General features: G+C 55.7%; 4 protein-coding genes and 1 non-coding gene across 9 annotated transcripts in view; 2 read left to right on the top strand and 3 right to left on the bottom strand.

Moving 5' to 3' along the window:
• NFIC (nuclear factor I C) overlaps positions 1-9,559 on the top strand; it is a 61,203-nt gene extending 51,644 nt beyond the window's left edge. For 2 of the 4 annotated variants that reach the window (XM_074337564.2, XM_074337569.2), the window contains one exon: positions 3,238-3,462. In XM_074337564.2, coding sequence (XP_074193665.1) covers positions 3,238-3,255 — 18 coding nt within the window. In that variant the 3' untranslated portion in view covers positions 3,256-3,462. Of the gene's footprint in view, positions 1-3,237 lie in introns of all 4 variants that reach the window. The other 2 variants (XM_074337567.2, XM_088792273.1) reach the window with 2 other exon arrangements.
• A 452-nt stretch (positions 9,560-10,011) lies between these two features.
• Positions 10,012-10,085, bottom strand: TRNAT-CGU (transfer RNA threonine (anticodon CGU)). The gene has a single exon. It is a non-coding gene; the product is annotated as a tRNA-Thr (tRNA).
• Positions 10,086-10,938: 853 nt separating this feature from the next.
• Positions 10,939-14,283, bottom strand: LOC109453924 (small integral membrane protein 24-like). Its single transcript, XM_019744053.3, has 3 exons — positions 13,044-14,283; positions 12,839-12,950; positions 10,939-12,069 (listed from the first exon to the last, which is right to left on the bottom strand). The coding sequence occupies exons 1-3, from the start codon at positions 13,120-13,122 to the stop codon at positions 11,946-11,948; spliced, it is 315 nt and encodes a 104-aa protein (XP_019599612.2). The 5' UTR covers positions 13,123-14,283; the 3' UTR covers positions 10,939-11,945.
• A 139-nt stretch (positions 14,284-14,422) lies between these two features.
• On the bottom strand, positions 14,423-20,872 carry LOC109453922 (uncharacterized). Its single transcript, XM_019744051.3, has 6 exons — positions 20,513-20,872; positions 19,206-19,413; positions 17,430-17,519; positions 16,532-16,646; positions 16,179-16,241; positions 14,423-14,933 (listed from the first exon to the last, which is right to left on the bottom strand). The coding sequence occupies exons 1-6, from the start codon at positions 20,708-20,710 to the stop codon at positions 14,798-14,800; spliced, it is 810 nt and encodes a 269-aa protein (XP_019599610.3). The 5' UTR covers positions 20,711-20,872; the 3' UTR covers positions 14,423-14,797.
• A 128-nt stretch (positions 20,873-21,000) lies between these two features.
• The window catches only part of FZR1 (fizzy and cell division cycle 20 related 1), a 39,940-nt gene continuing 38,616 nt past the window's right edge, over positions 21,001-22,324 (top strand). Inside the window, exon 1 of one of the 2 annotated variants that reach the window (XM_074337562.2) lies at positions 21,001-21,735. The gene's annotated coding sequence lies outside the window, so the exon portion shown is untranslated. The remainder of the gene's footprint in view (positions 21,736-22,324) is intronic. The other variant, XM_019744120.3, reaches the window with a different exon arrangement.

The raw sequence follows: 22,324 nt of genomic DNA on the forward strand, positions 1-22,324 counted from the left end.
TGTGCGGGGCTCCCCAGCAGCCTCTAATCGCCAGAACCACAGAGCGTGGGGATTTGTGGGGCCCCAGGGGCCATATTTAGACCCTTTGGCCACTGTGGGAGGGTCCCTTGCATCAGAGTCCACAGGCAGGGGTGGGGAGGAGGTGAAGAGGTATCCATATCTCCCATCCTCAGCTAAGACCAAAATCAGCCATTCTGACCAGGCCCAAGGAACAGCCTGGCCTCCTGGGGACCCTCCAAGGCTGGCCTTGTTACAGCTCAAGATATATAAAGTGTGGGGAGAGGACCCAGCCATCCTCCTCCCTCCTTGCCCACGTCTCAAACCCAGCCCTGCTTTAACTACTCTGAACCTCTGTCTCTTCTTCTGGCCTTGGGCACCTCCCAGGGATTCTTTGAAGGGTCTGGAGTGTTAGGGGACCAGTTTCGTCCAGAAAGGGCACTGAAAGGCCAGGACCACTCTACACACCCTCCCGTGTCCCAAATATTGAGCATCTTGCCTTTCAGAGCTCCAGCTGGAATCCAGAGATTTCACTTGGTCAGGGTCACCCAGCAAGCTGAGGCAGCCCTAGGACTCCCCACTTTGTGTTTTGGGCCACCCACAGCCACCCTTTTTAAGTCCTGGAGGTATGGACGCCTCCGCCCCTCCAGTGCTCAAGGAACCAGGCGTTTCCTTCCCCCCCACGGCCCCCACCCCACATGCCTCCCCATAGGAGGCTGGGAAGGTCCTGATTGTTTCAGAAACCAAAGCTAATAAAAACGACAGGGAGGGCCCTGCCTGCTTAACCCTTCCCCAGCCTCCTCTACCTCATCTCCATTCTCAACCTCTGCAAGGTTGATCAGCCCCAAGCAGACAACTTGGAAGGGGAGGGAAACTGAGGCAGGCAAGGACAGCGCCTTTGCTTCCACATGTTTCACGTCGCCCCTCTTGGACAGGGGGTTGGTTGCTGGGGACCCAGAGAGAGTGGGACAAGGCTAGTGAAGCTCCGAGGTGGGGAGCCTCCAGGGTGCTGCCTGGGTGGGGAGAGGTTGGATCTCAGTGGCAAAGGCTGGCCAGGCAGAGAAGGATGAGGGTGCCCAGGCATGGGCTTGGCACTGACAAAGGCTGGAGGTGATGGAGAAATAGCTGGAATGTGGAAAACCTCAAACTCAGGTTTTGGCCAGGGACCATGGGAGCCATGGAAGGGTTTAGAGTGAGGGACACAACCAGGTCTGAGAACGGGAAAGAACTTTCTGGGACTGGTGTTGGGAGGGGCATGGAAGGGAGGTGACAGATTAATGAGACTCCCAAGGGAGCCTGGGTTATGGGGGAGGAGAGGCCCCCAATATGGGTGAACAGGGAGGGCAGGTCTGGGGGGAACCCCATCGGCACTGTCTAGGCTGGACCCCGGGTCACTGGACTAAGGTCACCTTAGTCCCTGGGTCGGGTCAGCCCCCCACCCTGCAGAAGGGAGGAGGAGGAAGCCATGAGTGGGGCCCATCTCCCCCCTCTCAAAGCCCCTGCACACAGGCCTCAGAGCTTAGGGGCCTCTCATTTCTGGCCCAGTCAGCACTTCTGCCTCTGTCTTCACTATTCCTGGCAGGTTTGCTTTCCTCTGCCTCTCCTTGCCCCCACGTCTGCCCCCAGCCTGCAGGGGCTTCTCTCCGTCTCGTGCCTTCCCCCGTATCAGTATTCCCCTCCCCCTGGTTAATGTCCTTTGAGGTCCCCTGTTCAATTGCCCTTCTACGCCATAACCCCCCACTTTCCATCTTTCACCATCAATCCCACCAGTCCTGAGCCATCCATCACTTTGGCCCCCAGAGGGGGTTCCGGGGACTCTGACACCCTGCCCCTCTTATGTGTGACGGGATCTCCCTGGCTGAGCATTTTGCTACACCAGATGCTTTCTGCCCAAGAGCCCATCATGCCTGTTCAGCAGATGAGTAAACTGAGGGCCAGAAGGATTAAGTCACCATGTGCCCAAAGCCACATTGGTGGCTCCATCCAGGCCAGGGGGTTGCCAGAGCCTGGGACTCATCCCTTGTACTGCGCTGATTCAGTTTCCCCCTCAGATGAGGGGGAAGATAATTGAGTTGAGGGTGCCCCCCACCAAACACGGGGGGCCAGAGCCTGGCAGCGGGCCTGGGAAGGGAGGAAGGAGGGAGGAAGGGCCGAGGGGAGGCCCGCCACCACTAGGGAGGGCCACGCCCAGTGTCTTGTCTGGTTGCCAACGGAAACCAGACATGAGGTAATGGCCAACATGAACTTGAACTTGGCTGGAGATGGGGGGCTCGGAGCCAGAGCGCCAGTGCTATGTGATGGTCCAGCGACTGCAGGGCAACCTGGTTGGAGGGGGTACAGTTGATTTACAGCAGGGGTGGGGGGCATCACGTGGTCCCCGTGCCCACCCAAGACGAGCAGGTTGGATGCATTTCCAGGGGAAGGGTCTGTACAGCAGCTTCCCTGTGGAGACCAAGGCCTTCTGAGAGCTGTCCCGTGCAGTCCTGACCTCCCAACTGGGAGCTTCCATCTCCCCCTCTGCAAGGTGGGGGTCGTGACGCCCTGGAGGTCCAGGCTAAGGGGTCAGCCCTGGGCAGGGGGGAAAGCAAGGACCGGAGGCTCTCAGGCCTGAGTACACATTCTGGCTCTGCTTCGCCCATGATGGTGACCTCAGGCAAATTACTTGACTTCTCCGAGCCCAGTTTTCTCCACCACGAAACAGGGTGATCCCTCCTTCACAAGGGTGCTGGGGGGATCATTAAATGGGAGAATGTTTGTTTAACAAGGAAAGGAAACAGTCCTGGGCACAGTGCCTCCATAAGATTCACTTGGAGGCAGAGTGAGACTACATACGCCCCCAGCCCATTTTACACTCAAAGCAAGAGGCTCAGAGTTCACGTTGCCAGATTCAGCAAACAAAACTACAAGATGCTCAGATAGATTTGAATTCCAGATAAATAAAGGATTAATTTTTTTGTCTTTTTTAGTGTAAGTGTATCCCAAAAGTTGCACAGCATATACTTATACTAAAATGTTTATGGGAAATTCAGATTTCACTGGGCATCCTGTGTTTTATCTAGCAGCCCCGCTCAGGGGTGAAGTCACTTGCCTAGGGTCACCAAGCAGGTGATGACAGGTCTGGGATGCGGGAAACAGGTAACTAGGAGGTGGGTGGGGCTGATGTGGGTGTGGGCAGTGGCAGACCTGACCCTCGTTTCTCTCTTTCTCTCTTTCTCTGTGTATCCATGTTGGGCCGGCCAGTCCTGGTATCTGGGATAAGAAAGATTTCTTCCCACGCCTTGCTCCTTCGTCCCGGGGTGGGGGTCACACAGCCGGCCCCCGGCCCATGTTTTCGGTGGAAAGTTAGAGCAAGCAAGAACACCCCACCGACTCCCAGCCGAAAAGACAAAACACATAGACACATACACACAGGAAGAAAAAAAGAAAAAAAAAAAAGGCCAAAAAAAAGACAAATGAGAAAAAAAATCATAAAAATAAACCCACCCAAGCAAGAAGACAAAAGGTAAAGACGGCAATGCTTCAGACTCTCGGGACGCCACGGCTGGACCTGCCACCCCTCGGGAGAGGGCCTGACAAAGTGACTACGTGGTGTGACAGTGCTGCGACAGGGGTCTCCCTAAGTTATTCATCTCGCTGCTGCTCTGGAAGGGCTGGCACCCGCTCCCGCCTCCGCCCAGGACCAGGTGAGCGCAGCCTGGTGCCTGCGCCCAGGCCCCATGGGACAGGAAGGACACCCAGCAAGGCCACCTCTCCCTGCATCCCCACCGTCACCCGCAGCCTGGATGTCGGCTGGGCTTTCCACGCTGGTGTTTCCAAGCCGGTAGGCAGGCCCTGGAGGCCAGGGCGGGCAGGGACGTGACAAGGGCAGAAGAGGGTTGTGGGAGACGCCAGGCATCACCAGGGCACAAGGACACGTGGCAGATTCTTTCTCAGGAGTGTCCTGCTGTCGGTTGTGGGACCTCCACACGCCCCAAAGTGTGCGGTGCTGGGCTGGTTCGGGACTCTGTCTTTCAGCCCCATGCCTGCCTGTTTGGGAGGAGAAGTCTCTATGCAATTGCCCCCCAGCCCCACCCTGCGGCATAGGAGGCCACCCCCCACTGCACCCTGCCTGCTGGCTCCACACCCCGGGGAGGGATCCATGTTGCACACACTGTAAGAAATGCACTTTTGGAGGAAGGGGCTGGGGGAGGCGGAGCGGAGAGACCCAGAGCTCCCCAAGAAAGGGTGTGGTCTGGGGTGTCCATCCACCGAACCCTAGGAGGGGAGGACTCCCCCCACCCCACTTAGCCAGTGGAGGTGGGAGGTGAGAGTGAGTGGATTAAAGTGCCTGATTCCCACCGCCTGCCCCCTTTGTCCAGCTGAGCCACAAGTGGCTGTGGGCATCCCCATCCCCTCCCCCACAGCCTGGCCACCTCCAGTCGCTGACCCCTCATTGCTGTGCTCCCCTCAGAGCTAGAGAGATGGGACCCCCCAGGGGCCCAAGGGGCAAAGCTGGGTGTCTCCCAAGCATCCTGCTGTGCTGGGGCACAGGGGCACGGTCTGGGGAAGCCGGTGTGCGCCCCACGCCTCCTCTGCCAGTGCCTTACATCCTGGAGCGACACCCCCTCCCTGGTGCCTCTCAGCCCAAAGGGGGACCATGGTTTGCACTTTTATCTCACCCCCCAAGTGGGGCGCAGCCAGGGAGGTGCATCACAGCTGGGCCTCCAGAAGGAGTAGAGTCCTCACGATCCCGGATCACCAGGTCGAGGGTTCTTTCTGGTGGGAGGGGGGTTCCAGCACCTTTGGGACCCTTGCGGCTGCGTGGGGGACCTCCCATCTGCTAAGCGTTTTCCGTTGAGCCGCTCCAAAAACACTAAGCTGGGGATACCGGGTGCCCCCCTACCCGGGCTCCCCAACCCCATCCCTGCCCTCCCCCCGGGATGGCCATCTTAGGTGGGGGGCCTGAGAAAGGGTGTTAGGTGTTCTAGGGTCACCAAGCCCAAACACAGGGACCCTTCCTGGCCCATACATCTGAGCCCCCACTGGCCGCCTCCATGCCTGGCACTGGGGAATATCTCCCCTACCACGACCCCACCGTGGGCCTCGGCCAAAGCCATTGCCCTGGGCAGGGCCTCCGCCTCATCTCCCAGCCTGGCCCTCTGCTCCCTCTTGGTACCCCTAGGCCTGGCCAGCCTCCCCCCACCTCCAGAAACCGGACTTTCCTCCCAAACCAGCCCAAGGGGCTTGGCAGACCCACTCAATCATAAACAGAAAGACCCAAGACCCTTCCCCACTGATCCCCCTCCCGTTGTCCAGAGGGGTTCAAGGACCCCTGGTCCTTCTGTCTGTCCCCAGGGTCCCTCCACCAGGTGTCCTTTGGGGACCAAAGCATGGGCCGCTCTCTGGGAGGGCAGGAGGGGTGGGTTGTGCAGCTGGGGTATCCAGAAGCTTCTCAGCCGGGAACCTTAGGGTACAGGTAGGCGGGGTAGGGGAGGGGGCTCCTGGCAGCCCCCAGCGACCTAACTTTGCATGGTGCTTAGTCGAGGACTCCTGTGACCTGGCTCCTGCTGTCAGCTCGCAGAGCCTGACACTGCATGGCAAATTATACCTGGCTCTAGCTCCCGTCCCCAGCCCCCACCACTCCCCCTCCTCTTTAAAAAAAAAAAAAAGATAAAAAAAAAACCTTTAAAAAAGTCCATGTTTCCTAATTTGCACGAAATTTTCTACCACATGATGTGCCTTGCCTTCCGAAAATAAGTATTACCTTTAAACAATATCAGCGCAAAGGTAGCTGCATGCCCTGCTCGTGTAGTTAAAAAGACAAAACAGTGACATGAAATAAAAAGTAAAAATGGAAAAGGGATGTATTTCTATTTGTAAAAAAAAAAAATTTTTAAACAAAAATCCCATGCTAAAAAAAGCAATCCACAAAGCAATTGCCCCGTGACCTGCCCCCACGGCCTGCGCCCCACCCTCCCTGGGCTCTGTCGCCATGGCTCTGCTGCATTGGGGGTTTTCCCTGGTGCTCCACCACCCCCAGCCCCACCCCTGGGCTCCAAGGGGTCATTTCTGAAGCCCCCGCCCATAGCAGCAGACAGACCTCAGGGGTGTGCCCTGGCCCCTGGGCCACAGGTCAGCCCCCCCCCCCAGACGCCACACATGCATGCAAGACCCGGGGCGGCCCCCCCATGGGGTGGCCACCTTGCCGACAGCCAAACTCCCCCCATCTCATACAAGCTGGTGTCCCTCTGGCTCAGGGTCAAATTGCTTCCCCAGCCCCACCCTCAAAGATGTCAACTCTTCTGTGCAGCCCTCTCCTTCTTGCCAAAGGACCCACTTGTCCCCCATCCTCAGAGACCTGCCTTGGGTGGCAGTTCTCTCCTGCCCTCTCCTTGCCTCCAACACCCAGTTCTATGTCTTCCAGTTCTGACTATGGAGGGTATCGGGTATGAAACAAAAAGCCAAACTCGATATATGCAATATCTGTTTGTCTGAACCTGTAGGTGTAGCTCAGCCATCGGAGGCCTGGTTAGGGAGGCCAGCAAGGGGGCACCCTGTCATAGGCCTCTGCCCTGGTGGCTGGCCATGCTGTTGTCTTGTTTTTTGTTTTCTTTTTCCTGTTTTTTTTTTTTTTTAATTCTGATTTCCTCTGCCTTCAACTCAACCAAAGGTGAGATAATAGCAGACAGCGTGGTATCTGGGTGGGGAGGACCAAAGGGCTAGTGGGTTTTCCAACCTCAGGCCACTACCACCTCCGGCCCCCACCTTGACCCCCCCAGCATCTCCTGAGGGAACGCACCAGGCAGAGGATAGTCCCCATTCATTCGCCTGCCTGCTGTCCCCTCCCCAGACTTTAGAATTGTCTCCAGAGCAGGGTGGGGCTTTGCCAAAAGGTCCCAGCTTTCATCCACCATCTTATGCTCACCCATATTTTCTTCCCAAAAGACCTCAGCAAGCCCCAGGAGATAGACGGAGAGCCCAGGCCTCGGCCTCAGCTGGCCATGACGCGTAACTGTCCCTTGGCCAGAGAGCCCAAGGCCATGTGTGTCAGTTTTCATGTGGCTGATACTTGGTTCTTATTCTCCCTGCCCCCCAGGGAAGTGGGGAGCAGCAGGTAGCAGAGGGCTTCCCTACCGGGACCCCTTTCCAAGGGCTTTGCTGGGACCCTCTTGTCCCTCCATGACCTGTACCCCACCTTGCCACCCTCCCTTGCCCCAGCTGTGTGATCTCACTCATCAGTAGTGCTGTGTGCACATCCTTCCCAGCCAGTGCGTTATCCCTGGGTTCTTCCCATTTCTCAGAAAAGCAGCAGGAGCCCCGTTAGGCAAAATTCCCAGGCTCCTCACTACAGGCAGAATAAGGCAGAAAGACCAGGAACCAGATCCCTGACCCACCTCTGTAGTGGGGGTTCATGCCCCGAGGTGGGGATGGGGGACAGGGTGTTGGGTTTGTGTTTTTGTGTTTTGTTTTGTTTTTACATATATGAAACTGACATCTCAAACCCCATCCCCACCCAAGCCTGCCGTCACCCACCACTCATCGTCCATCCCCTCCCATACAAAGCCCCCCAGCCTGACCCTGGGGGCCAGCTCATGCTGTGGAAAAGAATAGAGAGGCCTCCCAAATATATACAGATTGCCCCCATCCCTTTCTTGGATGAGAGCACTAGATATCGACCAGGGTGAAGAGAGAGGTGCGAAGAGACCCAGCCCTATCTGACTGGGAACGGGTATCCGGGGTTCCCCATGCCCAAGTCTGGAATCCTTCTGGCCCAGTTCAGAGTTGCACCCTGAGCTAGACAATCAGACCCAAAAAGAACCCCAAAGGAGACTCGGGGGGCTGTGGCAGCTCCCCAAGCAGCAGACAATTCCAGCCTGAGCCCCATGCATCCCCCTCCCTGCTCCAGAACCTTCTGTCTGTCCCCAGAGACAGTAGTTCCAGGGGCAGGCAGACTTGACTGGACAGTGGCCAGTTAGGACCCCAGGGCCAGGAGCAACCATGCAGCCCCCCCCCAAGAGACAGCACACGGACCCCCGCCCCACTCCGCTTCTCCAATGGTACTTTGACATCCAGTGTAGGGCTATACTATACATATATATATATATATATATATATATATATATATATATATATATATATAATTTTGGAATTTTTTTCCTTGTAATACAGATTATACAGTGGCTACTTTTTTATTTTGGCCTGGATTCTCTCTGAGACCCAGATTTTTACTTGCTTTCTGGAGGGTGTTGAGAGAGAGGTCCCAGAGATCCATCCTCAAATCCAGCTTCCTCCGCTCCTGTGTCTCCCCATTTCTGCGCCTTTGGACACTTCCTGAGAGTCCCACCTCCAAAAGACACAGCCTCCCCCATCCATCCATCCATCCCTAAACATTTCAGAATGTGTGGGGTCCGAGCTGGCCCCGAGGCCCCCCGCCCCCTGCCCCCAGGCAGGGACACAAACCCAAAGCGATACCAGCAGGACTTGTTGCCAGTGATACCAAAACAGACTTCCCAAGCAGTGCCTCACATGTCTGCTGGTGTGGTTTTGGGGTTCTCCTCCCCTGCTCCCCGGGGGGGCCCTAGGCCTCAGGAAAGAGAAGGTGGGATCCAACAGGAATAAGGGCTGGGGGAGGGGAAAGAAGTCATACCCCCCAAGCTATCACCCTCCCAACAGCCCTCTATTCACTGGCTAGAAGAGGACCCACTGGAAAAGGGAGGGGAGCTTCCCAGTCCCCCTCCAGTTGGGAATCCTCAAAGCCCACTCCCAAGATGCTTTGACACTTCTGTTGATCCTCCCATCTTGGGTGCCAGCCAGCCCCCCCCCCCGAAACCAAAGCCCCATTCAAGTCCAGGGGTCCTGACCCCTGCCCCTAGATTTCTACCCTCCCCCTCCCCCGAGGACCCCACATTGGGGAAAGATAAGCAATGTCCACAGGACAGAGCACATAGTGTAGGGGGACAATGGAGGAGGGAGAGAGAACCATTTTCCTCTGAACTTCCTTCTTTCCTTCCTTTCTTCCTTCCTATTTTTGGTGGTGTTGCTGTTCATTTTCTTTTCCCTCTGAGATATTTTTTGAGGTTTTTCTCATTTTGTATTTTACTGATATTACCAGGATAGTTTACTCTATTTCTCGCTTTCTGCTTGCCTCACACACCGGGTAACACAGACACACACACCCCATGCTCATGAACCCAAGCCTGGAAAAGGTTCAGGCTGGGTCTGCCTCCCACCTCGTCCTTCTCCTCCTCCTCCTCCTCCCCGTGTGGGGACAGGATGGGGGTAAGGGGACATCTGGGTAGATCTGGACCCAACCTTCTCCCTTTCCAGCTCACCCACCCTGCTCCCGCACTTCATACTCCCATCATAACCTGTATATTACGCAGTCATTTCGGTTTCCGTGGACACGCCTAAGTACCATTTACAGAAAGTGACTCTGGCTGTTATTATTTTGTTTGTTTCCCTATGCAAAAAAAAAAAAAAGAAAAAAAGAAAAAGGGGGGGGGGTTCCATAAAAGATTAATAAATAAAAGGCAAAAAAAAAAAGAAAATGTATAAAAATTAAACAAGCTATGCTTCGACTCTTTCTGGCTGTCTTGAGTCCTCCTCTTTGTGTTCAGTGCCGGCTGTTCTGTGTTCTGTGCCAAAGTGAAGGGAAGAAGCTGGAGGGGCAGGTGGCCACAGGAAACAGGCTGACCCCAATACTCTGGCTGAGCTGGCAGGTGTTCTGAGACCTTTAGCTCAAATGACCCCAGGGGACATTCCACAATGTCTGGGGACATCTGTGGTGGTTTTATGACTGGGGAAAGCTACTGGTACCGTGTGTGGGGGGGGGAATTGATGCTGCTCGTCAACCCCCAGTGCCCAGGACGGCCCCACACAGAGAACAAATGTCTAACCCCAAATGTCAGCAATGCTGAGCGGGAGACACCGGCTTTATTTTATTTTCTTATTGGGGAATATTGGGGAACAGTGTGTTTTTCCAGGACCCATAAGCTCCAAGTCGTTTTCAATCTAGTTGTGGAGGGTGCAGCTCACTGGCCCATGTGGGAATCGAACCCACAACCTGGGTGTTACGAGCACTGCGCTCTAACCAACTGAGCCAACTGGCCGCCAGAGACACGTGCTTTAGATGGTGACTTTGGGTGAGCTCTGGGTCCAGGCCCTTACCCCCTCCCGCCGCCCCCCCCCCCCAAGGCCCCTGATGATTCCAACCCTTCCCACTCCTAGGATGGGCCCTCGCTCTTTCCCGCAGCCTCTATGTTCTGGCGCCCCCTTGTGGGAAGACGGGGTACCTGGACCCAGAAACCAGGTTCTGGGCGGAGAGGTGAGCTGGTGGCCCCCACCCGCCTCCGCTCGCAAGCCCACGGTCCCGACCCTCACTGTAGCCAGAATGGGGGACACTCGTAGGAGCTGCCTTTGCGGAGTGAGGGGCTCAGCTGGGGTCAGGTGTTCAGCCGAAGAAGGCTTAGGAGTGGTTTGGGGGAGGGCTCAGTGGGGTCGGAGCTAAGTCCGGTTGGGGTAAGCAATCTGGCCTTTGATCTCAAGGAAAGCCTCAGTGTTTTTCAGCCATTGGCCCCTAGGATGAAGCAATTCTTTGCTTTGAGGTGCTGCCCCAGCACTGCAGGGTGTTTGCCATCCCTGGGTCCCCACTAAATGCCATAAAAGGGGGCTTGCTTGCGACAACCCAAAAGACGCCCCCCTAAATTTCCCAGACGCCCCCTAGCGGGGAAGTGCCGCCCGAACAGCCCCTTCTCCCTTCCCTCCTCTCCCCAGCACCCCACCCACCGGGAACCCCTAGACTGGGCACAGAAGAGAGGAGGCAGGAAATTCCTGCACTCCCAGAGCTGCGATCTAAGAACACACCCCCTAACCTTCAGAATCTCCCTAGTCTGAGGGGGGGAGGTTCATTCGCCCTGCCCAATCTTCATTTCAGCATAACAAAAAGCTGACACTTATTAATGCTTTTTGGGTTCTGTGCTCAGGATTTTTGTAGACATCATTGCATTTAATCCTCATGAAGACTTCTGAAAGAATAGTTATTTTCCTCCCTTTTTACAGAACAAGACACTTAAGCACAGAGAGGTTAAGTTATTTGTCCCAAGTCACACAGCAAGAAAGTTGGGATTCCAATTCGTTCTCCGCGGAGCCACCACCAGGAATGGAGGACAGGAAGAGTGGGGTGATGATGCTGTGCACCCCACATCCAGCTCCTGGGTGTTATAACGTTCCAGGACAGGGCCCTGAAACTCAGCATATAGTGGGAGGGGCTCTCATCTCCCAGGGAACAGCCTGGTGCTGAGCCTGCTCAAAGTTCAAGTTCACGAGCAGCAAAAGGGAGATTGCACGAGGAGTGTTGGCTCTGCCCCGAGTCCTGCAGTCTGGCAGAACTATTTGCACGGTTTCTCCCCACCTTCCCTCTTGCCAGTGAAAAGGAGGGCTTGAGCAAGATGTGGTGGGGATTCCCCCAGCTTCCATGTGGCAGAGACACATACTGAGGCCAGGAAAGGGGCTGGCCTATGGACTCGTTGGAGCAGGACCTTGAAAGATTTTGGAGATAGGAGAGCAGGAGAAGAACTGGATTCTATGGTGAATTCCAAAGGACAGCAGAAAGGTGGGAAAAGAAATCAGGCAGTGGGTTAAGAAGATGGCTGCAGCGCAGATTGGGTAGAGATATAAGATGGTGGGGGTGTCGGGGATGTGATGAGCTCCTCATCCAGGGGTGCCTGCCCGCTGAGCTTGAGAATTACCAGATGGAGACCAAGCTTGGGAAGGGGGTGTGTAATGCCTAGGAAACATGCAAACAGCCCTCTAGGAGGGACTTGGGGTTTGTCCTGGGCCTTCTTCATTCAGGGACACTCCACCCTGGTGGAGTCATTTCACACCCCAGGATCAGGTCTTTGCTTCTAGGGTGCAGAGCAGGTATTGGTGCATCCCCTGGGTGCTGCCTGGAGAAGGTGAGCGGGAAGCCTTCATGAGGAGCTCATCACTCTTGCGTGGTTTGGAGGCTCCTCTTTCTCCTCCAGCTCCAGCCCCCAGTCACCCTCTCCTTCCTTTTCCTCCTTTCTCACAGTCTCTTCTTCCTTCTCTTTATTACTGTGGAGACAAGAAGGGCCCAGATAACCCAATTTAGTAAGGACTTAGAATGTTCCAGAACCTCTAAGTTCTGCACCCTTGTTGTTCCCATTGTTCAGAAAGGGATACTGAGACTCAGGTGAGGACACTTGCCCAATTTGAACAGGAAGGAAGTGCTGGAGCCCAGGTTTGAGTTACATGAGCCCAAACCATGCTCTTAACATCTGGTCTCTCTGGCTTCCCAGGTCTCAAAACTGGGGGCAAGTAGATGGGCAGAGAGATGGATGCACAGGTAAATGAGTGGATGGGTGGACAGATGAACAGATGGACTGTGAATAAATGGTGGGAAGGTGGATGGATGGGTGGATGGACAGACAGAGGGATGGATGATGGAGGGATGGAGGAGGGAGAGAGGAAGAGAGGGACGATGGATGGCTGGAAGGAGAGAGGGTTGGATGGGTGGATGGATAAATGGATGGATAAGTGGATGTGAATGAAAGGGGAGGTGGTAAAGGCTACAGATCCCATATGAAGCACATACAAGTGTAGGGGTGGGGTTCTCTGTGAGAAAGCCACCTCATTTGGTAAGTAGGTAGTCAGGAGGGAGTCAGCAAGATTATGAGGCCCCCTTGATTCTGAATCAAAGAATGAATTACCCCCTCCTCACCTTACTCAGAGGACTCTGAGAGGACAGGGACTTACGAGAGGGTAGGGACCAGTGGAGAGAGGGCCTCTGAGAGGGGCGGAGCTCAGAGGGGAGAGGAAGAGGCTCAGAGAGAATGAGGCCCACCTGTGCCGAGACTCACTGCACCAGATGGCGTAGACCACCGTGAGGATGAAGATGAGGACGAGGAAAGCCAGAACGGCCCCCAGCCCCACCAGCCACTGCTTCCTCTGGACCACTGCAGGCGGGAGCAGAGCGGGGTCAGCAGCCTGGCCACCAGGTTGGGGATCCCCCCTCTTCCTGCCTCCCTGCCCCCTCCCCTAGGCCTTACAGGGGTGGGCCTGAACTGGCCACAGGACCAGAGCTGCCAGAAGGGAGAGTCGGCCAGGGGTCATCCAGAATCTGTCCATCCTAGTCCGTCTGTCCTAGCCCCTGCCCAATGGGTTCTGGGCTGCAGCCAGGCTGGAGGAGGAAGTGGACTGTACCCAGTGCAGGGTGTGGCCAGCGCCACCACAGGAAGTGGGGGGTGGGGTGGGGCTCCCTTCCGTGGGTTCCAGGCTCCCTGGGGAGGGGCCCAGGGTTCCAAGCATCCCAGCACCCTGTCTCCCTGAAGCTTACCCTGACCTCCTCACTCCTGACAGCCAGAGCCCTGAAAGGGGGAGGCTCAGGAAAGGTGGGGAACTCATGTCCTGAGTACGTACAATGTGCCAGGTCTTGCAATCGCTCTTGAGCCGCCATGCCTCCTTCAAGCCTCACACTAGTGGTTGGAACTCTTGTTTTCCCTTTGCAGAAGGGCCAGCTCAAGACTCAGAGGTCAGGTCACCTCCTGGGGTGGCCACACAGCACTGCAGAGAAGCACAGTTCTCCCGGGTGGGAACCATGCTAAGGAAAGAATACCCTTCACCTCAACCTCCCTCACCATCCTAGGACCTGAACCTCCAAATTTGACCATAGCCACAGCCTGCAAAGGCTCCCATATTTTGGGCAAATTGAACGTCCCTCCCAGCTCTGCCAACAACAGCCAGGGAGGCCTGGCCAGTGGCTTTCCTCTTTCTAACCCGCAGTATTTTCAGCCCGAAATTTGGACTAGGTAGGTGCTGATGGAGACTGAGAGGATAAACATGCGAGGTGTTCAGTGGGCGCATCTATTAGAGTGTTTATTGTGTGTGTTCTATGTGTATGTATGGTTTTTTCGTCCCCTGGTGGACGATCCTGGAAGTGTTCTCAGAAGGCTTTTGGGCAGGATCCTACCACCCCCACCCCCACCCCAGCTACGGGCCCCAGAACAGCGCCCCAAATGCCATACTTTGTCAACGTCCTCATTAAGCATATTCAACTTGTTAAGAAATACGTAATGTCCAGGGCAAGGTCCAGGATCCAGAGAAAGTGAGGAAATGGGGGAGGCTGGAAACAGGAGAAAATGTTTGTTTCTTCCCAAGAAAATGCAGGGACCCTGGGCCCCCCACACTCCAAGACCCAGTTCTCAGAAACAGAGTCAAGTGACCCAAAACACCGGGGAGGAGGGAACAAGGATTTCCCAGGAGATGACCCTTGGGGCTCAAAGTCCAGCAAAATCAAGATTGCAGGGGTTGCATTTACTCTGCCCAGAGCAGATCTTCCATACCTGCCCGGGCATTGCCCCCCAAACCCAAAGCTGCTGCCCCCAGGGGGAAACAGTCCCAAGAGAAGACAGGAGCCCTTCTGAAGGGCTCTGGTCAATTCTTTAATGCAGATCCCCAAGAGGTAGCCCCTGGCTCATAGTGGTCCTGAGGCTTTGTTTCTGGTCAAGAGATACCAGGCAGAGGGAAAAGAAAGTAGGCAGTGGGTAGAAGCAGGGGGAGCCATGAGATTGTGGGGGCTTGGGAGTTTCTCCACAACCAAGGGCAAGAAGAATCACCAGGCAGGACAACTAGGGAAGGAGGGTACATAGAGACCATGTAAGGTGCAAAGAAGGGGCAGGGCAGGCTTGCCCTGTATTCCAACCCCAGGTGGAGTCACTCGGTGCCTTTAAGTCCCAGTCATTGAATCTAGAGTGTGGAAAGGGCATCTCTGGGGGGTCTGCCTGGAGGAGGTGGCAGACAGTGTTCACATGGCTGTGTCCTTGGCTTTCTCCTGGTCTGTGGGCTCCTCTTTCTCCTCGAGCTCCAGCCCCAAGTTGCTCTCTCCTTCCTTCTTGGCCTTTTCTTCCTTCTCTTCATTCTTCTCCCTCTTGCCTTCTTTACTGTAGGGACACAAAAGCCCCAGACCAGAATAAGAAACAGAGACACTCCCATTTAATGGACACTTACTGTGCCAGGCCTTGTGACAAGTGTTTTACAGAAAGTATCTTCATTGAATTCTCAAAACAGCCCTAACGAGGCAGCCTTGTTTCCATTTCACAAAGACAGAAACTGAAGTTCAATTGTCCCGTGCACAGACAGGTGGATGAGTAGGGGGGAAGGATGGATGGATAGATGGATGGAAATGTAAGTGGGTGGGTAAGTGGGTGGTAGGTGGATAGGTGGGTGGGTGGATGGATAGGTGGATAGATGAGTAGTTAGGTGAAGGGAAAGTTGCATGGACGAATGAATAGATAAATTAATGGGTAGGTGAACAGATTAATTGGAGGAAGGAGAGAGTGGTGGGTCAATGATGGATGGATGGGAATGTAGATGGGTAGAAGCATGGATAGATTGGTGGGCTGATGGGTGGGTGAGCAGGTGAATGTGTAGGTGACAGAATGGGTGAGTGGATGGATGGATGGATGATGGGTAGAAAAGTAGTTAGGTTAATGGATAGCTGCATGGAAGGATGAGTAAATGAATGGGAAGGTGAGTGAATGAACAGGAGGAAGAAGAGAATGATAGATCAATAGATGGCAGTGTAAATGGGTAGATGGACTAATAGGCAGGTGGATTGACGGATGAATGATGGATGTTGGAGGGTGAAGACTTGGTAGGCAGACGGAGGGCAGGAGGGAGGGATGAAAAGGGAAGAAACTACTAATGTAGAATCACGTGGGCCTTGGAACCCCCCGCACATCCTGGGAGTAGGAGCCACGTTTCACTGGGGCTGAGCTGGGCCTTGTACAAAGCAGCCAGGTCCACACCTCTCCATCAGGCACGTCTTGGGCTCAGCTGAGAATCTTTCAGCCAGGCTGGTCTCCTCCCAGCTCTGCACTCCTGCCCCCAAGCCTTTGCTCCCCCAATCCTGAGCACATGGCTGTGGGACACAGTGTCAGGAAGGCTGGTGGTCAGGGTGGAAACTGTGAGGAGGAAACTGAAATCCCTGTGAGCCAGGACTGAAGGAGAAGGAGCGAGCCAGAAGATACAGGAAAAGGTGTTCCAATCAGAGCCAGCAATAAGTGCAAAGGTCCTGGGGCAGGAATGTGCTTGAGGTGTTCAGGGACAGAAAGAGGTCACCTGTGCACATCCACCCAGCCCCCGTGACCTCCATACATGTCTACACATGCTCACACAGGCAGTACCTCAGGTCCCTGTCTTGGTATGGGCTGATCTCCATTCTGAACATGGATTCCTCACCCTCGGCTCTGTAGGAGAAATGGAGATGCGGTGAGGGTGGGTGAAAGGCCGGAGGTGGCATGATAGCCTCACTGCCTCTGGGGGTCATGAATTCTGAGAAGCAAGGAGGCTGTGATCTGCATAGCTGTCTTGGTCTGTGGGATGGGGGTCCAAAGAGCAGCAGGGAACTGGGGAGGGAGGAGACAGGACCAGAGAGGGTCAGGAAGTGGGAGGGGGTGCCCAGCACTTTGGGGAGGTGGAGGGATGGGGAAGGGGGCACAGGGATGGGCAGCCTCGGGGTGGGGAGAGGGGCTCCCACCTCCCTTTGGAGCACCAGATGCGGTTGGCCAGCATGAGGAGGAAGACTATGAACAGGAAGCCCACCACAGCAGCAAGGCCCACCAGCCACGGCTTCAGGCGCAGGTGTTCTGTGGCTGTTGAAAGGGGAGGGGAGGGGGGATTCAGAGAAGGGAGGGGAGGGCCCCCCAAAGTGAGAGGAAGAAGGGAGCCAGGGTTGCTCAGATAGATGGGGGGTCTTGGAAAGGGGCTGGGTTGTTTTTTTTTTTTTAATGATTTTATTGGGGAAGGGGAACAGGACTTTATTGGGGAACAGTGTGCACTTCCAGGACTTTTTTCTTTTCCAAATCAAGTTGTTGTCCTTTCAATCTTAATTGTGGAGGGTGCCATTCAGCTTCAAGTTGTTGTCCTTTCAGTTTTAGTTGTGGAGGGCACAGCTCAGCTCCAGGTCCAGTTACCGTTGCTAGTTGCAGGGGGCGCAGCCCACCATCCCTTGCGGGAATCAAACCGGCAACCTTGTGGTTGAGAGGACGCGCTCCAACCAACTGAGCCATCCGGGAGCTCAGCGGCAGCTCAGCTCAAGGTGCCGTGTTCAATCTTAGTTGCAGGAGGCGCTGCCCACCATCCCTTGCGGGACTCGAGGAATTGAACTGGGAACCTTGTGGTTGAGAGCCCACTGGCCCATGTGGGAATCGAACCGGCAGCCTTCGGAGTTAGGAGCACGGAGCTCTAACCACCTGAGCCACCGGGCCGGCCCCAAGGGGCTGGGTTTTAGTGCAGGAGAAGGAGCTCAGCTTGGGGTGCGGGGCTCCCTTTCCTCTTCTGCTTGCACCCTCTCTGAATCCTGGGTTTCTCATTATTGAAAATCAGGAGATGGTGAGCCCCTCCCCACCCCACCACCCCAGAGGTGGGAGCCCTACCTTGCTGGGCCTCGGCAGGCAAGAGGAACAGGGTGCTGAATACGAAAAGGGTCTCCACAGTCCCCATGGCTACGGAGGAGCCAGCAGCGGGAGAGCACAGTCCAGGCGGGTGCTGTCCTCTTTGGCTGGGCGAGGCCCTGCCCAGACCCTGATAAGGCGCAGGTGGGTCTGGGGCAGGGGCAGGCCCTCCCTTCACCCCACCTGGTTGGCAGCCCCTGCTTCCCCAAGGAGGGAAGACTCTGGACCTGGTATAATGATTAACCTGGGGAGTGCGGCCCCTGTGCCTGCCCAGGACCTCCTGCCCTGAGGTCACCCAGGCTCCCTGCCACAGGGCCTGGGCTGAGATGGCCCTGAACAGGTTACGTTTCTTCTCTGAATACCCCACAAAATTTGCCACCTCCATTTCACAGAAGCTCAGTGAGGCCAGAAGCCCCAAGGTCATACAGAAATAGGCAGAGCTGGGTTTGACGCTGGGTCTCCCTCACCACCAGCTTATGCTGCCTCTTCCTGGCTCCCCTACCCCTGGGGACCCACAGCTACTGAGGGGTAAACACAGAGATTGAAAGAAATAGATCACGTGCCCACCAGCTATCTCCAAACTCAGCCGCTCCCACACAGGACACCCCAGCAGCTGATGACTCAGGCTCCAGGCTCTCCTGCCCGTCTACCTTGGTCCCTGGGTTGATTAGATAGGGGGCCCTGCCCGGGCAAAGGTGGACCCCACCCCAGCTGCCACAGGACAGCCACGGCCCAGGCATATGGCAGGAAGTCCAGGATCGGAGAGCCTGGTCCTCCAGGCCTGTGAGACCTCCGCAGGGTCCCCTGGGGGCTGGGGAAATGCCAGCATCATTGAACACACATTTATGAAGTGCCTTCTGTATGCCCTGTCCTGTGCAAAGCTTGGAAGGGAAGGAAGCCTCAGGCGTTGTCCCCCCGGAATTCTCAAGCTACTTGGGAAGTCAGGACCCCCAGAGAGACAGATCCAGCAGCCAAGCAGCAGAGCTAGGAATAAGGTGGGAGGTGGGAGGTGGAGAAGCTTTGGAAGTGGGGAGCGCACTTACTTGGCACAATAGCAGGTACATACTAAGCATTAGGTAAAGGCTGGCTGTTATTTTTTTAAATCTTCTTGGTGTACTTCGTTTACAGACTGCCAACAGCTTGATGGAGGCTGAGTGGGGTTAGGCTCTGGGAGTTGGGGGAGCAGGAGTGCAGCAACAGCCAGTGTCCAACCACCAGAACCTGCCCGCCAAGAGAAACGTTCTCCAGCACGACAGGCACGTCAGTGGAGAAAGGGCTCTGAGCACAGGTCCAGTCTAGAGAACGCCAAAGGGGTTGGTGTCTGGCTCAGTGCAGCCTCCAGAAAGAGCTTCGGACGGGTGGGTCCTTGAAGGCAATGGAGGGGCGGTGGGGGTCCCCAGTGGGGGCTACTGCAAGGACGCCCTCACTCTCCGCACCAGCAGCCTCATCGCCCCACCATGCCAGGGCCAGCTGGAGGTCCAGCTGCTCCAGATCCTCGCCCTCCAGGTTCGGGCGCAGCTCCCTGGGCGTGTCCTCCTGGTCCGGCTTCAGGCCGAAGGCCCAGTCTGTGGCAGGAGACTGGTGAGGAGCCTCCCGGGGCCCTGTCCACCCTCTGTCCCCTGAACTGACCCCATAGAGGCCCTTGGCCTCCCCAGGTTCTCTGTCCACCCTCCTACCCTCCTGACTGGGAGGCGTCCTCGGACCCCCCCCAGTGGCCCTGCACGCTCCCAAGGCTCATGGTGGGTTGGGGCTCACCAGCCAGGTCATGGGCGAGGTCCTTGATGAGATGCCCGACAATGGCATAGGCCACGACCACCACTAGGAGAGCAGCCAGGAGCAGGTACAGCACGTATCTGGGCAGGCGGATGGTATCCAGTGGTGGTGGGCGGTACTCTTCATACAGTGGTGGGGTCTGGCTCCACACCTGGGTCCCCTCCGCGTCCACCAGCTCTGGCATTGCGGCCGCCTAGAGAAGGAGCGGCCCGGACATGACCCGTGCAGTGGAAGTATTAAGGGGCTTTGGGTAAGAAGATTAGGGTTCCCCCATGACCACCATCTGCCTGCGTGAATCATATAGCAAATCACATTTGCCCACTGGCCCTGGCCCTGGCTTGACTCCAGGCACACCAGCTGCCCCCCTGCATGTCCATCCCCACCTCAGGGTCTTTGCACTGGCTGTTCCCTCTCCTGGGAAAATCCCTACCCTCATGTAGCTGACATTCAAAGTGGGGAGAGGGACTGAGTAAAACAGAACCTTAGAGTAAATGCCATATTGGGTTAGAAAGTGAAGAATGGTATGGGGCAAGAGGGGGTGGGCAGAGACATGGTCTAAGGCAGGGGTGTTAAAACTGTGGCCCATGGGCCAACTGCGGTCCGCAATCCATTGTTAATTGGCCTGCAGCAAATTCCAAAAATATATTTAGTTTATTTAAAGAAACCAGGTGAGGCAATACATACTTCACCTCGAGTGAGTGGCCCGGCTATTTGTGTATTTTACCGCATATGGCCCTTGGTAAAAAACGTTGAAAAACGTTTGGACACCCCTGGTCTAAGGGGATGGCATTGCTTGAAAGGGAGTTAAAGTTTAAAATGGGGTAGCCAAGTCCACACCAAACGACACTTGAGCAGAGACCCAGAGGAGGAAGGGAACCAGCTATGGCGGTACCAAGGGGAAGAGTGTTCCAAGCGGAGGAAACAAACAGGCTGTACAAAAGCCCTGAGGCAGGACCGTGCCTGGCATGTTGGAGAAACAGTGAGGAGGCCCGTGTGGCTGGAGCAGTGATAAGGGGGAGAGAGGGAGGAGGTGAGGGCAGGGCGGGCACGGGGCAGGTCGTGCAGGGCCCTGGGGGCCCCCCAGGAGGGCTTAGGCTTTTACCCCAGGGAGGTGGGAGCCCTGGAGGGGCTGTGTGCAGAGGTGGGCTGGGACCTGATTTGGGTGCTCATGGGTGCCCTCTGGTGGCTGCTGGGGGAGGACAGACCATGGGGGACTAGGGCAGAGGGGACCTGAGCTGGTCAGGAAGGGAGAGAAGTGGGAGGATCTGGGGTAGATTTTAAACTGGTCATACCTGACTGTTTGTAAGCTGCACCTGGAATGATGGAGTTTCCATTTCCTGTGGGAGGAGCAACTTCGGAGGTAACAGGAGGAATTGTAAGGACATATTGGGTTTGGGGTGCCTTATCAATAACAAAATGGAGATGTTGAGAGGCGGCTGGACCCAGAGTGTGGAGCTCAGGGGAGAAGACAGGACTGTGGGTGTCATCATGGCGTAGGCGGGGTTGGAGCCCCGAGTGGAACAGGTCGCCTGGAGGGGTGCAGTTTGGGGAAAGAAGAGACCACAGGATCCAGCCCTGAGCAACGAGGGAGAGGGGAACTGAGGGGTCCCAGAAAGGTGGGAGGGAAGCCAGGCGAGCACTGGGTCCCTGAGGAGTTCCCAGGAGGAAGGGGGGCTAGCTGGGTCAGATGCTGGTGGGGGGGGGACAGAGACTGAAATGTGACCATCAGATTGGACACCGGGAGGTCACCTGCGGACAAAAACAATTCTGGGGACAGGAGAGACAGAGCCTGGTTGGGACCAGTCTCAGAGAGAGAAGGGAGTGACCTGGGAGCTGGTGTGGGTTCGACGGGTCTTCCTTCCCTGGGCTTTCACTGTCAAGAGCAGAGAAGAATGGGGGCGAGAGCTGAATGACAGTGGGGGAAGGAGGGGTTCTGGGTTTTTCCCCTTGTTTTTAAGATACGACTGCCTGTCTGTGCTGATGGGTGGAGAGGGAAAACAGATGAGAATGGAGAATGGCTGAAGCGATAGCTGAATTAGCAACAGGGACTGGGGGGTCTGGTGCATAAATGGAGGGGCTCAGGCAGCCGGCGCCAGAAGGATGCCTGTGACACTGAGATAAGACATATGTTTGGTCTTCGTCCAGCTTCCTGGAGCCAAGCTCCTAAAACCCTGTCATTTTCTGAGTGATGAGGGTGAAAGGGCCCCTTTGTGCTTCTTAATTCACCTCTCACCACACCTGAGCAAATGCTAATGAGGATTGGGCTGTGGGCGGAGCGCCTACCGCGGGGGAGAGGGACCTTGCCGCTGCACCCGAGGCCGCCTGCAGGGCGGATCACCTACAAGTGGTGACTTAATCCACGTGCTTCCGTAAAATCCCTGAATGAAAAGGCTTGGGGAGCTTCGTGTGCTAGGAAGAAGGCTGCCCCAGTTCCATGGGGACAGATGCTCCTGCGCTGGGGACCTCTGCAGACCCTGCCTCATGTGCCTCTTCATCTGTTCTTGACAAGAAATAGGTAAGTGCTTTCCTGAGTCGTTAAGCCATTCTAACAAATCCTCAAATGTGGGGGTGGTGGAACCCCAGTCGGTCAAAAGTATGGGACGGCTAGCTGGGCTTGGGACCTGTCTGAAGTGGGGGTGGTCCTGGGGAGTTGCGCCCTGAACCTGTGGGGTCTGATAATTCCGGGTGTTAGTGTCAGGACTGATTTGCAGGACACCCAGCTGGTGTCTGCAGAGAAATGGGAGAACTGCTTGCTGTGGAAAACCCATGCATTTGGTGTCAGAAGGGTTGTGAGCAGAAGCGATTGTAGTAAAAACAGGTAGTCGTGGTGCCTGAGGACCCCCTGGCACCTGTGCCCTCATGGAATCCCCTCCATCTCCAGGAAGGTTGTTGTTGACTCATAGAAAGCAGCAGAAACGAGGATGTGCCACATGTGAAATTAGGCTGTTGTTAGGCTGGTTTCATAGAGCCATAAATGGTGTGGGGACAGAGCCAGGAGTGGTTTTCAGGCTCTTGGCCTCACATGGAAAGGTGCTGGCTCAGGTAGTAAATGGCCATCAACTGTGATTGGATGGCCATCAGCTGTGGCTAGTTGGCCGTCAGCG

The sequence above is a fragment of the Rhinolophus sinicus genome, chromosome 15 (assembly GCF_057876585.1).
Source record: "Rhinolophus sinicus isolate RSI-liver-muscle chromosome 15, RSI-T2T, whole genome shotgun sequence".
NCBI lineage: Eukaryota > Metazoa > Chordata > Mammalia > Chiroptera > Rhinolophidae > Rhinolophus > Rhinolophus sinicus.